Consider the following 16,964-nt stretch of genomic DNA (forward strand, 5'->3'; position numbering starts at 1 on the left):
TTCTGGGTAAACATTTGGGACCAGGAAACAACTACCATCTTCACTAAGAGATCAGCAACATCGACTGCACGATTCATGGTCCCTCCACAATAACTAGAACTGATCAGGTTGTCTGAGAAGAAATTAGCTGACCACCTTAAGAATGAGTTTGGTTGTATAATTTTACACAAATATCTGAGCTATGCATGTGCACTATTAAACATCTAACATCTCAAAAGCTTGCTTTTTTTCTTTACCATTTCCAGATGACTTGTGAGACTTTTTAAAAAGCTCTCCTGTTTTTTTTCTTTTTGGATACATTCATGTGTGCAAAATATTATTTAGGTAACCTTTACTATGGAAGATCTTGTTTTTTTGGGGGTGTTTTGCCTTTTGGCATTTGTAAATTACTTAATGCTTTCATAAAATCATTTGGAAATTTAGTTGTCACTTGTTAAAATTTCTTCTGGTTTTCGTTGGTTATCACAATATACATTATAGAGGCTTCCTGAGATATTTACTCTGCTAGCCCATTCCCCAAATACAGTGAGTCACTGTTCTAAAGGATTATAGTTATGCAGAACAGTGAAATGAACCGAAAGTTACATGTCAATGTTAGAGAGCCACTAGGTGGTGCTGTTGTCCTATTGTTTAGTGGTGTGTAACTCCCTAGAAAATGTGAATTAAATACATTGCTTTATTATCATGTGTGAATTTATAGATGTAATTGATTGTGAATAATGACACGCAAGTGTAAGCATTCCCAGTGGCTCTGCCACCATGGCCCATGAACTTTATTTTCTATAATATTGAGCGAGTTTAGGAAAGGATGAGTTTTGGAGAAAAGGATGAGTTTTGGAGAAAAGAATGAGTTTTGGAGATCTTAATTTTATTATAAAGGAACAACTTCACACAAATAAAACTAAGACACAACAGGCCTTTCTTTTGTAAGATTTTATTTTAATTATGTGTGTGTGTTTGCATGTGGGTTTGTTTATGTGTGTGTAGAGACGGAGGGAGCTTCAGACTCACTGGAGGTAGAGTTACAGTTAGCTGTGAATGGCCTGAAAAGGATTCTGGGAACCAAACTCAGGTCCTCTGGAAGAGCAGCCAGCACTCCTAAGCGTTGTGCATCAGAATGGTTTACAGACTGTGGTCCAGCTATTCCAACAATGGCTGTCTACCAACGGAAGGTCCAAGAATCCAGTAGTTGTTTGGAACTTGAGTCTGGGTGTGTCATCTGGCCTCCAGCATATGTCAGCATCCCAAAGTAGGCTCTCCTGCTGGTGAAAGAACAGATTCACTAGGGAGATCGAGAACAGGCCAACAGAAGGCGTGGTCCCAGATTAAAGGTCATTCTTCCCACCTCAAAAGATCTGGATTAAATCCTGCCTCAAAGATTTGAACCATACGTGTGTCTTCCCACTTCAAACAATTTAATTAAGAAAAAATTCTTCACACGTGTGCCCAGCCAGGATTTTAGTTAATTCCAGATGTAGTCAGGTAGATAACCAATAGCCATCACACATGCTGACAAGTAGCAGTTTTAATTCTGTTTGAAGTATTAATACCTTGGTAATGTGAAGGGTATCTATCTAAATGGACAACTACTGGAGTGATGTTCCTTCCTGGTCCACCAGGGGGCGAAGTGACACCCTATTCATTTTACCAAGGCAGTGTTGTTTGTATGTTGTACACTCTATTCAGTGCTCCGTGTTCAGATGGGAAAGCCAGGATTCGAGATGACAAACATCTGCATATGACCTGCATAAGGAAAGTAGGAAGGACCTCATGCTGCAGCACATGGCTGTGCTTGACTTTGCCCAGATCTTGGCTGTATTTTCCCCACCCACCAGGGGAATGCCTCCCTCAACCCCTGATTTTATAATGGAAGTAATTTCACAGGAATGGCCAACCTTGGCCCTGATTCCTATTACCCAATATTTATAATTAGAACAGATGACCACTGTTTTGAATTAGAAAATTAGATTTCATTTCCTTTTTTTTTTTTTTGGTCACAAACCAAGAATTATAGTGATTTTACTGATTGTTTTGTTTCTTAAGTTAAATGTCTGTCTACCTATTTATCTATTTATCTTATGTGTTCTCCTGTATCCCAGGGTAGCTTGAACTTTCCAAGTAACTGAGGCTGACTTGAACATTTGAACTTCTGTTCTTTCTTCTCTATCTCCCAACTACTGAAATAAGAAACACTAACAGCCACGTGTCTTCCTGCTGTCTCTGACATGCGGGGCACCAGACTGAAGGCTTCATGCATGCTAGACAAGCATTGTACCATCTGAGCTACAACTCCAGTCCCTGGAGAATCTTAATATTCCTCTTTACTAATGTAAGAGAAAGACTTTGGATTCTCTTCATTTACATGAGTTTTACTAGGTTTTTTTTTTTTTTTTTGTCTCAGAAATTTTACAGAAGTTGGGAACACTAGTATTTTTGTCTTTCTCTAGTTTAAAACTCTCTTTTGTCTGTATGTGAGTTTATGTAAACAAGTAGTAAAGAATAGAGATCAGAAAGTTCCATAAATTCAGAACTCAAATTTGATTAAAAAATGAGTAAGAATTTTAAAATTACATAATTCTTTTTAGATACTAACAAAACAGAGCGACATAAGAAAGCAGATTGGGCAAGACGGAAAGGACCTACCCATCCGTGACAGTTACTCATTGTGCCCCATGGATATAATAGCAGATTGCAGCTAGTTCTTGCCGAGGGCTCTTATGTTCACAAACGCAGCCAAACCTTGTAAGATTCATATGAGGATGGAGAGATGACTCAGCAGTTAAGAGAGCGCTTGCTGCTCAATCATGAGGATGAGAGTTCAAATTCCAGTACTCACATAACAACCACGCATCCTGCAATTGTCCGTCCATAACTGTCTCTGAGGGACTCAATACTTTTAACAGGGTTTTCTGAACACACAAGTGTGTACATTCACACATACACAAACATACACACACAAAATAGGAACCTTTAAAAAATAGTATGAGATTTGCAAGATTATTGTCTTTACTCTATACGGGGCTCTAGGTTGGGGCATTGAGGTTAAAAGTGGAACTGGAATGTGGGTGTCACAGTTCTCTTTGATGCTGATAAGTTAGAGCTTACATGCTTAACTTCGTTACTTTGAGCCCCGGAAAGTTATCTTTCATTTTTCAAGCACCCTTTTTTTCATTCATGGAGGGAAACAGGCAGACTTTTGTGATTTTAAGAAGTGTGTGGTAAATAACATTGTTGGAAAGACAGACAGGCTTGTTCAGTCTTACACTTTATTTTGATAACTTTATTATGAATTATTTTATTTAAAGGGTGTGAAACTTAATTTGACAATTGAATAAGAACTCCCAGTCAGATTCCTTATCACCACACCAAACACGTTTGTTAAGTTAAAGCACACCACAAATAGAGGCATCTGTCAGAAGGTCCGTAAGCATTCTCAAAGCAGCTTGACCTTCTGTATATGAAAGTAAGAGCTCAAGACCTGCCTCAACTAAAGCCTCACACCAAGACTTTGCTGTAAGTCTCTGAGCATCCCTTTACGCTACAGTCATGTGCCATCCCCAGGAACCCTCTCCTTTCTTTAGGCCCTAGAATCTGAACACTGGCAGGAGCCATTTTCCAGTCGTCGCTGGGCACTGGTGATCTTGCTGTAATTGGCAGCCTAGGTAAATGACTTGTTGTTTGCAGACTTGCAGTTTAGAGCAGGGCGCCGTGATTGTCAAGGCTGATCCTCAGTATCACAGGCGCTCAATCGACTCTAAAGACAAACCCCTGGATACACTCATGACGGAGTTTCTAGACTGGTTTTATTGGGGAGGGAGGTCTGTGATGTAGGTGCCACCATCCTATGGGCCCGGGTCTCAGACTGAACAGAAAGCCAGGAGCGAGTGAGCTCCAGCGTTCATTTCTCGGCTTCCTGCCTGAATGTGCCATGTGACCAGCTTCCCCCTGCTCTTGTTGCCTTGTTCTCCCCAGCTCAAGAGGCTGTACCTCGAACCCAAATAAATCCTTTATTCCTTAAGTTCGTTCCGTCGGGTATTTTGTTACAGCAAGGAGAAAGGTAATTAGTAGAAGATCTTATCCCCCAATTCAACACGGCGACTAAGGAATTGGATGGTGTTTCCTAAGCAAAGCTTGTGAGCCAGACTGGAAATCACTGTTATTGATGGACTACAGCAGTGTTCCTTGATTTACCTGAAACATTTTCAAGTGTGCAGCCAATATATCTTCAAAGACCACAGGGGAGTTTTTGAATCCATGAAGGAACGTACCCTGCAGTGTTGAAGAGTGCTTTCTGATTTAGGGTCTGCCCATTTGAAGGTACAAAGTAACTGTGACTGGCCATCGGGGGAGTGCAAAAGCATCTTGTATTAAGGACAGTGAGCAATTTTCATTGTGCTGCTAATTCAAAAGAGTAGAAAGATTTGGCATTGTATGGAAGATTGTCCTGGCAATTTTACTAATAGCTCGTAGGTACTGAACAAAATAATATTCCTTAGAAATAGGCCTTTAAAAAAAAACCTGGCAGAATAGGAACATTTTTAAGGACACAGGCATGGCTGAATCAAATTGCTTTTTAGAAATGTGTGCAACGTGGTTTGGATTTGCTCAAGTGCCTTCAGCCTCCAAAAGTCCTGCTTTGCTTAAGGGAAAGCAGGTGTACCTGCTAGTGGGCACAGTGATTTAGCTCTTCCTGGAGTGAGTGCCCTGGCACATGCATGTGAATTGGCAATTTGGTGGTTTAGGGGTTCACAGTTGCAGATTAAGGGTCCGTTCAGGTGGCACCTTTCCCTGCATAGCACACCTCTCCCTAGCAATGGAACATTCATTACGAACATAAGCTGAATCAGGTGGCTATTTCCCAGTGGCTGTTGGAAGGCAGCCCTTGGGGCTTTTCTGAACTCCTGTAACAGCCACAGTTCACAAACTCCTTTCATCATTATCATTAAAACTGACTTTGTAGCTCCAGTGTCAACCTGAAAGCGTAAGGGTGTGTTCCCCACTCTTGGCTGCATCCAGGGATCCTATGGGGAAAGTAATGATTGGAGATGAAAGATTATGGAGTCCCCGGACATCCTTGGCTCTCTGCAGAGTTGTCATTAACTGGGGCCAGCTGGTGCAGTTGCTGTTTGTTGAGCCAGTTTTTTTTTAAAATTGAGGTTTATGTATTAGTTATATCTATATATGTGCCATATCCTGTATGCCTTAGTCCTAGAAGCCTGAGTTAATGAGGGGATGTGTGGGCCATTGGGCAGGCAGTTCCACACAGATCTCTGGTCAGAGACCAGAGTGACTTCTGCTGCCTCCGCTCCTGGGTCCGAGTTTCTGCCTCTTCCATGAGGTGCCAGGTCAGGCTGAATGGAGCCAGGGAGAGGCTCTTGAGTGAGGTGTGAGAAGCTTGCTTGGGAGAGGAACTCTCCCCAAATGGTGGTGTTAACAGCTCTTAAAACAAAGGTTCTGAGACAGCATAATGATTCTTGCGTACCCCTCCCTCCAGATGTATACAGTTTTTAAGATGGTTTGGAGTCTGACAACCGGTACTTCCTATTGGCTTGGGAAGACCTTGTCTAAATATTTGGGGGCAGTCCTGCTTCTGCCTGCAACTTATGTCACCTGCAGTCACATCTACGTGTGGAGGGACTTGGGTCAATGGCCAATGCCCCAAGGGACCGTGCGGTGTTTATGGCATCATGAAGATTCCTGATTCTCGGGAAACTAGGAAGCTTCCTACCATCATACTTATTGGTCCCTGGGCTTCACTTATCTTGACCAAGAACCAGGGTACTCTTCACTGCCCACCTGCCCCACAGAGATGAAGAAAAGAGAGACACACAGACACACATGGCTGCGCTCACTCTGGTGAACAGCACCACCTATGCACTGACAAAGAACCAGGCTTCTTGTGCACACATGAGGAGGGGTAAGTTAGTCTTGCTAGGTCTTTGTAGGGGAGCAGCCTCAGGTTCCAGTTCTTGGGTAATGGAAGCTACAGTTGCTAGTTTTTTCATATTGGTCAATCAGTTGTAAACACTTGTATTTGGACAGGAAGTATTTGGCGTATCCCTGACCCTTACCTGGAGGAAGTGTTCACAAATCCCCTAGGTCTGTCTTGGTCCTCCAGCAATGATACACATTCACTTAGGGCTTTGATGGATTCCCATAAATATATGTATGTCTGTGTGCATACATGTGAGTGCTGGTTCCTATGGATATCAGAGGTGTTGGAGTTCCAGGCTCCAACTACAGTAGTGGAGGGTGTTGGGACCTGAACTTGGGTCCTTTGCAAGGACTGCAAAGGGTTTTTAACTGATGAGCTGTGTCTCCAGCCCTAACAAAATGGGACATTTTTATTTGTGAGTGTGGAGGAAACCTTTTCCATAGCCCTTTCTCACTGCAGTCAAGAGCCTCTGCCCTTTTTAGACAGGGCCTGTGTTTCCTATTTCAAGCCTTGGGTATTTTGGATAAAGATGGTGGATTGCTCAGCCTTTGCTGTCCATCAACCGAGAGGGATTCTCTGTAGTTCTGTCTGGTGAACATTGCCACTCAGAGCTCCGCTGCAGAAGCAGTGACAGATGAGGATCACACCTGATCAGGACACACTCTTGTCCCCATCTTACTTGTACTCTAATTCTTTCTCTACTCAAACCCCAACCTCATGCCAGCACCCTAAAGATGAACTTGGATATCACCTTTGTCTTCCCCACTTGACAGCATGCGCACGGTGAAAAAATCTTTATAGCTTACCATTCCTACAGCCCTTTAATGGGTGTATTGGGATGGGTAGTAGAGTTGAGACCATGGCCACCTCAGGAGTCCAGCTTTTGCTTTACAGTCTCTAGTAACATTTGAAACTTTAAATTTTAACTGTGTAAGCCATGCGTAGCTTCACTTAAGAGCAAATTCAGCTTGCTCTTTTAGTTGTTGATTAAACAGAAAACTGCTTTGTCTTTTTAACATTTTTTTAAAAGATTTATTTATTGTATACATATTAGTACACAGTAGCTGTCTTCAAACACACCAGAAGAGGGCATCAGATCTCATTACAGATGTTTGTGAGTGAGCCACCATGTGGTTGCTGGGGTTTGAACTCAGGACCTCTGGAATAGCAGCCAGTGCTCTTAACTTCTGAGCCATCTCTCCATCCCTAATGCTTTGTCTTAATTTGTCTCTCAAAGCTGCGCTTTCAGACTTGAAGGTCCCTGTCCCAATTGGCTCTGATTAGTTAAAAAATTTACTGTACAGTCAATGGCTGGGTTGGGAGATGGGGGCTGGTCCTTTATTATTTTTTTTTACAACTTTATTTAAAAAAAAATGTACAGATTTTTAAGAGCATTTTGGAATAAAACTATATAAATATATTTTTGTCAGTGTTTGACTTATTTTAAAGGTTTGATAGTATGCATTGAAATCTTAATAGTTACCATAAGCATGAAGTACATGTAAAACTAAACATAACATGAAAATGCTCCAAGTTTTCTTGGTGTGTATAGATTGAACATAATGATTTTTAAATACCCAAAATTGCCATAAAATCTTCTTAGATCTTGAGTTACTAATGATTTAAGGTCTGGGTGTACCCCACTCTGAGTGGGTGATATACAGTTATTGTTGTTTTTTTTTTTCTAAGAAGGACTGATGCTTCCACTTTTGGTCTTTCTTTTTTTGAGCTTTTATATGATCTGTGAGTTGTTTCTTGGGTATTCAGAGCTTTCTGGGGTTAGTATCCAATTATCAGTGACTGCATATTATGTCTATTCTTTTGTGACTGGGTTACCTCACTCAGGATGATATTCTCTAGATGCATCATCCTAGGAATTTCATAAAGTCATTGTTTCTAATAGCTGAGTAGTACTCCATTGTGTAAATATACCACAATTTCTTTATCCATTCCTCTACTGAGGAATATCTAGGTTCTTTCCAGCTTCCGGCTTTATAAATAAGGCTGCTATGAACATGGTGGTGCATGTGTCCTTAATGTATGTTGGAGCATTTTTGGTGTATATGCCTAGAAGTGGAATAACTGGATCTTCAGGTAGTACTATTTCCAATTTTCTGAGGAACCACCAGACTGATTTCCAGAGTCACTGTACCAGTTTACAACCCCACCAACAGTGGAGGAGTGTTCCTTTTTCTCCACATCCTCGCCAGCATCTGCTGTCATCTGAGTTTCTGATCTTGGCCATTCTGACTGGTGTGAGGTGGAATCTCAGGGTTGTTGTTGTTTTGATTTGCATTTTCCTGATGACTAGGGATGTCAAGTACTTCTTTAGATGCTTCTCAGCCATTCTCTATTCCTCAATTGAGAATAATTTTTTTTTTTTAGCTCTGTACCCCATTTTTTAATAGGATTGTTTGATTCTCTGGAGTCTAACTTCTTGAATTCTTTGTATATATTGGATATTCGACCTCTATCAGATGTGGAATTGATAAAGATCTTTTTCCAATCTGTTGGCTGCCGTTTAGTTTTCTTGACCATGTCCTTAGCCTTACAGAAACTTTGCACTCACATTTAGTCCCATTTCTTGATCCTTGATCTTAGAGCACAAGCTATTGGTGTTCTGCTCAGGAAATTTTCTCCTGTGCTTATGTGTTCTAAGGTTTTCCCTAATTTCTCTTCTAATAGTTTCAGTGTATCTGGTTTAACATGGATATCTTTGATCCACTTGCACTTGAGCTTTGTGCAAGGAAATAAGAAAGGGTCTATTTTCATTCTTCTGTAAGCTGAGTGCCAGTTGAGTCAACACCATTTGTTGAAGAGGCTGTTCTTTTTCCATCGAATGCTTCAGTTCCTTTGTTGAAAATCAAGTGACCAAATGTGTGAGGGTTCATTTCTGGATCTTCTAGTCTGTTCCACTGATCTACCTGCCTATCTCTGTACCAGTACCACGTGGTTTTTAACACAATTAATTGCCTTGCAATATAGCTTGAGGTCAGGGATAGTGATCCCCACAGAAGTTTGCTTGTTGTTGAGAATAGATTTTGATATTCTAGGTTTTTTGTTATTCCAGATGAATTTGCAAATTGCTCTTTCCAAAACTTGAAGAAATTCCACTAAAATCAGGGACTAAACAAGGCTGCCCATTTTCCCCCTACCTATTCAACACAGTACTAGAAGTCCTGGCTGGAGCAATTAGACAGCAAAGGGAGATCAAGGGCATACAAATTAGAAACGAAGAGGTAAAAATATCACTCTTTGCAGATGACATGATAATGTACTTAAGTGACCCCAAAAATTCCACCAGAGAACTCCTACAGCTGATAAACAACTTCAGCAAAGTGGCTGGATACAAAATTAACTCAAACAAATCAGTAGCCTTCCTATACTCAAAGGACAAACATGTGGAGAAATAAATTAGGGAAAAGATACCCTTCACAATAGTCACAAAAACTATGAAATACCTTGGTGTGACTCTAACTAAGCAAGTGAAGGCCCTGTATGACAAGAACTTCAAATCTCTGGAGTACGGCAGTGCCTTTAGAGTGCATTGGCAAGGTACCAGGGTAGAGAGAGTGAGAGAGAGAGAATTGCCAAAAAAGGAAGCAGAAAGGCAAAACTTTAAGTTCCAGCATGCCAGCATGTAAGAATCTGGGAAAAGTGACCCTAGTACTTCCCAGTGAAATATAGATTTTAAAAGATGTTAGCTCAGGAATACCGAAGAGGAGTGTTTGCTAGTGTGGAGAGGTTTAGAAGTGCCCAGTCATTGAGCTAGTCAAGGCATATCAAAATTAGCATGTGTGAGTCTTTCCTTTGTGAATTCAGAGAGCTCTTGGGCAGGTGCAGCCCAAGTGCACCTGGAGCTAAAGCGGTTTAACTAATTCACTGCTACAGAGAACTTTTGGCAGCAGAAATGTAGACACTGGCCATTTCCTTTACTTAATGTATTCTCTCATAACCAAGAAACTTAATGTTGAGAGCGTTTCATGCAAAACCCATCATGAAGTTGGTATGTATTGAAAATTCCTCAAATTTCTCAATTTAGTTTACTGTAATATAAAACATAGGAAACACATCCTTTCCAACCATCTTAGGGACTTTAAGCCATCGTGAGCTTTTTTAGTAAAATCCGCTTCCTTTGAACAGTACTGTTTGGTAAATATGACAGCTCATATCATTGGTCAGTTTGGTTGGGATATAGGATGTTCAGGTCACTGGTTAGCTATGGTTTCTGGGTGTGGCTGGGCCTAGCGTTAATGTCAGTAAGCTGAAAAGGTACAGTGTATGTGGAAGAAGGTTGAATCACCTCTGCCTTGCTGCTTGGATTAGAAGCCAATCTGTTCTGGTTGCTGTGCATCCACGCAGACTCAGATATACACCACTGTTCAGCTGCCTCTCAAGGCTAGAGTGAATGGACGTTTTTGTTTTGTTTTGTTTTGTGTGTGTGTGTGTATACATGTGTGGATGTATGTGTTTGGAGGCTAGGGGTAAATATTGGGTGTTTTCCTCAGTAACTCTCTGTAATTTTTTGAGACAAAATCTCCCATGGAACTTGGAGTATAGTTTTGTTTTACTGGTTGACTGGTGAGCTCAATGGATCCTATTTCTGCCTTCTTCAGAACGAGGGTTACAGAAAACATTACCGTCCCTCACTTTTATGTGGGTGCTGGAGGCTGAACTTAGGTCCTCGTGCTTGCATGTTGGAGGCTTCACTGACTGAATCATTTTTTAAAAAATTGTTTTTATTTATTTACATTTCAAATGTTATGCCCCTTCCAAGTTTCCCCTCTGCAAACCCCCATTCCTCTTCCCTCCCTGTACCTCTACGAGGGTGTTCCCTCACTCACCCACCCACTCCTGCCTCAGTGGCCTAGCATTCCCTAGGCTTCCCTCCCAGTGATGTCAGATGAGTCAATCTTCTGCTACAAATCCATCTGGAGCCATGGGTACCCCTCGTGCACTGTTTTGTTGGTGGTTTAGTTCCTGGGAGCATTATGGGAGGGGTGTCTGGTTGGTTGATATTGTTGTTCTTCCTATGAGATTGCAAACCCCTTCAGCTCCTAACTCCCCACTGGGGTCCCCACACTCAGTCCAGTGTTTGGATGTGTACATCCGCATCTGTATTGGTCAGGCTCTGGCAAGTCTCTGGGGAGACAGCTGTATCAGGCTCCTGTCAGTGAGCACTTTTTGGCATCAGCAATGTCTGGGTTTGGTGTCAGCAGATGAGATGGATCCTTATGTGGGGCAGTCTCTGGATGGCCTTTCCTTCAGTTTCTGTTCTGCTCTTTGTCCCTAGTGTGCGGTCATACTACCCTGAATGCTCCTAATGTTGTCCGAATCATTTTCTTACCCTTCCTTCTATAGCTGTTTACGCAGAATTATAAAAGAAAATGCACACACACACACACACACACACACACACACACACACACACACACACTAGAACTATTCTATACATCTCTATATATCTATTTTGTATTATCAACACAAGTGACAAAACAAAACAGAAACAACCTACAACTCTCAACTTAAAAGTGGGTCCGAGACAGTTTATCTGGAAGCCACATGTGCGTGAACACAGCCTGGGAATATAGACCAAGGTTCCTCCAAATTCCACACTCCACTCTGGTAATGGAACAAAGAAACTCAGAAATCAAGGCATTTTTAAGACACATTGATGGAAGCATTAAGTAGAGAGTTATAGGAAGGGGGAACTCTCAGCTGTAGGCACCAAATGTTGTCCAATAACACTCTCAACCTTTTGCTTGGTAGAAGCTAGACTTTTGTTATTGCATTCCAAAAGGTTTTTTATCTTTATTTTTTTAATTTTATTTTTTTTTACCAATTAATTTACAGGGTGTTAGGTCAGACACAGTAGTGGACAAGGAATGCCTGTTAGGGGGCTGAACATAACCAAGAAGAATTGTAATTAGGCTCTAGATCAGCAACACTCCAACTTTTCCACAACCTGTGAAGTTTTGACCATTCACCAGCCTTGGAGAGAGTCAGTGGAGGGTGCGGGTTCTTTCCGAGACTCCCTCTGCTTCCTGTGCTATTTCTCTGGAGAATCCTAACATAACAGTAAACAAGATATTGGCCTGGAATTTTTCGGTGTCTTACTTATTAAAATTGTTCATGATTTCCCCTTTCTCCAGGAAACCCACCCAAGTAAGAGGTTGACATGTAGTCGGTTCCAGTTTCAGGCTGACTAATCTGCAAATTTGTTTTTCCTGATAATAGACAAGGGATTGACAGGGGCTCAGAGCTTAGCATAGCTGCAGGATTAATGGGAGAAAGTGTTGGCGAAAGTTGAACACATCTTTACTGTATGAAGGAACAAAGGTGTGGATGTGACACTTATGAGGAATGCAGAAAATATAGAGGATTCCCATGTACAACAACTGGTAAGAATACAAGGAAGGAACCAGTGGTTGTACTGGAAAGAATTGTTTTCTTCTTCTTCTTAGATACACTGGGCTATACTTTATAAGATACTCTGCAGATTTTTTTTCCTGGAGATAGAATTAATGTTACACTGTATATATTATTTATAGCTCTCCTCAGAGAAACAGAACTGATAATACCATATATGTAATAAATATAATATAATGAACACTACAACTATATATTACATTAGTTTCTTTTCTGTTGCTGTGATAAAAGTGAAAGCTGAAAGCAACCAAATAGAAGAAAGAGTTTGTTCTGGGTTACAGTACCAGAGAGGGAGCCCAGTATAGTAGGGGAGGCCTGGGAATAGGCAGCCATAGGAGGAAGACCTCTTCCTCCCAGAAAAGCCTCCCAGACACACACAAAAACAATAGTTAATGTGGTTTAGCCAACATCATATAAAATTGGCAAGTTCATGGGCTGGCTGCATAGGCTTGAACCAACCTGGTTTAGAGTAAGTGAAAACACCAAACATTGAAGCCAACACAGAAATAGTTTCTTGAGAACTGTCAACTACACAGTATGTGTTTTTCTTACAAAGATTCCTAACTGTTTGAATTAGCTACATGATGATTCAGAGGGGCAACGAAGAGACCCGTGAGTTTCTGTTGATTAAGCCCTAAGAGTTAAAAACACGAAGATTGTTAAATCACTAAAATCAGAACCAGCTACATGACAACAACTTATTTAGAAAGATCTCTTAGAGAAAGAAGAATTATAAATAGTGTCAAAAATGAAAACTATATTCTCTTGACATATTCTAATTATCTTTCATTATTATATCTGCTGGGGTTCTCCAGAGGAATATCACACACACACACACACACACACACACACACACACACACAGACACACACAGACACACACACACACACACACACACACACACACACACATACACACAAAGATGGGGGGAAACTATGGTGTTGGTACATAGAAGATACTTCAGGTACATCTGAAATTAAAGCAAAACCATATTGGTATCACTGATTCAGTGTTCCTTCATGAATGAGTCATTGCTTAGGTAAGTGCTTCTGGGCTGCAGGGTTGCTCTTCCTGAAACTCACTAGTGTTGCTATTTTAAGCCTCGAGTACTGATGGGTGGGCTCATTACCCATCAGTGACTGGTGCTGGAGTGGACATAATCTAGGATGACACATTTAGAAAGAAGATGCTGTATTCCAGGTAATAATAATTCAGGGATCAAAGGGGTTGTGATGTAGCAAACTCTAGTGTCTTAGAGAGAAAGTTTGTGGAGGATGAGGATGCAGGCCTAACTCCTGTCTTCATTTTATCTTTTTTTGCAGAGATTATTTTCTAGATTATTTATTTATTTATTTATTTATTTATTTATTTATTTATTTATTTATTTGTAAACCCAACTAGTTCACACCTCTTGAAATTCTACAGAGAGGGAAGAGCCCATGAGTGTCCTGGAAGCTGCAGCTCTGTCCTGGTAGAAGACAAACAAAACCATAGCTGGCAAAACGGGAACAGAAATTTCTCATCGCCTACTAAGCCATTCACTTGATTTTAAATCATAATGGTGTGCCTTTGAACTCTTGTGGGTGACCCATTCCCACCCCCAACCCCAGCAAAACAAATGCCCTCTCATTACCTAAAATCAACAGGCCCCACACCTCTATTTTCTTACTGTTTATTGTTATACATATGAGGTATCATGCCACTTTTAGAATTATATAGAGGGTTTTTTTTTCCTTTTAAAAAAACCCAGAGAAAGAAAATGTTCCCAATAGTTTTCATTCAATGTGAATGAGAAGAATATTATAGCTATAAACACTGAAAGAACCATTTCATTTCTTCCCGAGGAAGCCCCACAGTACAGTCATGAAAAAGGGAATTCTGTACAAAGCTAGTTTGAAATCATGCTCTCTCCTATTCCTTCCTCCTGGACTCCTATCACTTTCAGGGTAGCATAATAGCCTGCTGGAGCTCACAGTGTGACATGTGTGGGTGAACTCCAGGATTTGGAGCTGCCTCTTTGACATGCCTAGTGGTCAAAACCCTTTCAAAGGCTCGCTGTTCTATGCGGCCTCAGGCACGTAGTTGGGAGCAGGTCTTGGTACCATCTCTCTCTCTCTCTTTTCTGATTCATTATAAGTGCTATTTTTTGTCATTTATTTTACAGCCACTGTCTCCCTACATTAAAGGATGTCAGTAGCCAATTTATCTAGAGGTTCAAACGTGGAGACGTTTGTCAGTTGATGTCCCCACTCGTTTCCTGAGCTGACATGCTGTCCCCAGCGAGACTCTGACAGCTGGAGCTGCTGGGTCTCACGACCCCTTGAGCCAATTTTCTTAAATTAATGGACATGGATGTGAGGGATGATTGTCCTGCTGGGCTTGGCAGGTGTCACTTCCAAAGTAGCAGCAGTAATTCTTTCTGGTAAGGGCTTAAAAAAAATCACTGTATTCTTGGAGTTCATAAAAGATGGAAAAACTTTAAATAGAGAAATCAATAACTGCAGCTATAAGGATTTAAGAAGTAAGTAGTGTGTGTGGGGGGGTGCACCTCACTCTTGTTTTTTTTACCTGGCTAATAGCTGCAAGAGTACCTCCGTTTTATGCACTGGAATGACGGAAGGAAAAATTCAGGTCGTTGGTTTCTTTGCATATAGTTTGTTCTAAACATATCGTGTAGAATACTTTATAGGACCCTGTACAGTCCCAGTGAGGACATTCTCCTTATATCTCTATATGGGTCAATCACAATACAAGATTAAGCCTGTATTAACACAGGAAAGCGAGATCTCCGGTACTCTTGTTTTGAATCCTTGACTCCTCATGTGTCTAATTTCAATTGAATATATTTTGAGAGCCATGCTCATCTTTGTACTCCCTGTGATTCTTGTTAGATACTTCAAACGGTTGACGATGCTCTGTTATTGGGCAAGAATGTGGACGATGTTTGAGATATTCTCAAACACCGGATGTCACCTGCTCGCTCAGTTGCCTTGATACACAATCATTGTTTTAAATATTAGATTAAATTTTGTATATGAGTCAACTGTCATACCAGCCTGTACATTACATAATTTTCTTTGGGATTGCCTGGAAAAACGCAGTTTTTCAATAATATAAATCTGGGTACTTTAATTAAGCACCTCAAGGACCTGCCCTTAGTTTTCAGTTAGCAGAGTTTGTTCAGTAGATGCTCTGCACATTTATGAGAACTTAAAAAATTATTTTTACCTTTTTATGTGCATTGGGGTTTTGCCTGCATGTTTGTCTATGTGAGCGTGTCAGATCTTAGGAGTTATAGACAGTTGTGAGCTGCCATGTGGGTGCTGGGGTTTGAACCTGAGTCCTCTAGAAGGACACCACCCCCCAACTATAAGGCCATTTGTCTAGCCCCTGCTTTGCACATTTGAAGTCACTATGACTCAGAAAGTATACTTCCTGAAGACACCACATGCATTTGTGTACAACTACAGGTAGGCAGAATAGACTGGCAGCTTACAACAGAAAGCCAAGAGTTCTCAATGGGGTATCTTTACCTGCTCACCATCTCTCTCTCTATCTCAGAGGATTTAGCCAGTGCTTTTCCATTAACAGTCACCATTTTGATGTAAAAATGTGTTTCTGGTTACTGTCTGGCAAGTTTAGAATACAGAGCTACAGCAGCCCGAGCTCACTGGACTGTGTACAAAGAGAACGACCTCCTTTGCTTCTCTGTTTGGAAAACAAAGCGCTAGGACTGCTCCCCGTCCCCGCCCTCACACAATCATGGATGGCCTAGGCTGGCAGCATTTTTCCACACTGGGAATCCTACATCGTGATGTTTACAGGATACTTCACAGAATCGGGTAAGAAAACATTTAACAGTCAAACAGTGGTCCAGAAATCTACAGAAATACAGCTGTAGCGGAGATACAACATTGTAAATATTACTCTGAAATGGAACAGGTCTGTGTGTTTCTGTTGTTTTGTTTTAAATTTATCTCGGTTGCTCTTCCACGAGAATCAGATATGGGTTAAGAGGAAGGCCTTAGGTCTGGGAGCTTCTTAAAGATTTTTTTTTTTTTATGCCTGACCCTCCACAATCATCCACACGCCGGAAGAGCGTTGCTTGTTTTCCGTGATGCAGAGGTATGTGTTTGACAGCTTTTTGGTAGCATCTGTGAGCTCCGGATGAGGTCTGTGCCAGTACATGGACGGGGACAGATTCCTGTTGCTTTCTCCATGCTATCTCACTTTCTGCAGCTCCTGTCGCAGCCACGAGGGCAGAGGCTGCCCCAGCCTGTGCAGCAGCTTCGAGAGCTCCACGTTGTGGTCGCGGTAGTAGTTGGACAGAAATGCTCTGCTCTGTGTGCGAAGGATGGAGAAATGCATTATTTTATTTGAATAAAATATATTCCATGCATGCTGACTCTCCGACATAAGTGCCTTGTGCACCAGATACAGGTTGGGATTTTCGTGCAGCATGTGAATTGTGTTGGCCACACCCTGGGATACTTGGATTATTTTTTGTCTGGAGTCTGATGTGGTAAGGCTTGCTACTCCAGCCAGGCTTGTGTTTCTACCCTTCTATGGAGCCTCTGGTTTGGAGACAATTTATACAGTG

General features: G+C 41.3%; 1 protein-coding gene across 1 annotated transcript in view; it reads right to left on the reverse strand.

Moving 5' to 3' along the window:
* Positions 1–16,585: 16,585 nt before the first annotated feature.
* Positions 16,586–16,964, reverse strand: part of LOC308419960 (bifunctional heparan sulfate N-deacetylase/N-sulfotransferase 3) — a gene marked incomplete at its 3' end in the record, with an annotated part of 131,265 nt that continues 130,886 nt past the window's right edge. The window contains exon 13 of the mRNA XM_080915887.1: positions 16,586–16,705. Within this exon, the coding sequence (XP_080772013.1) occupies positions 16,586–16,705 (120 nt within the window). The remainder of the gene's footprint in view (positions 16,706–16,964) is intronic.

The sequence above is a fragment of the Micromys minutus genome (genome assembly GCF_963924665.1).
Source record: "Micromys minutus genome assembly, chromosome: 4".
Classification (NCBI taxonomy): Eukaryota; Metazoa; Chordata; class Mammalia; order Rodentia; family Muridae; genus Micromys; species Micromys minutus.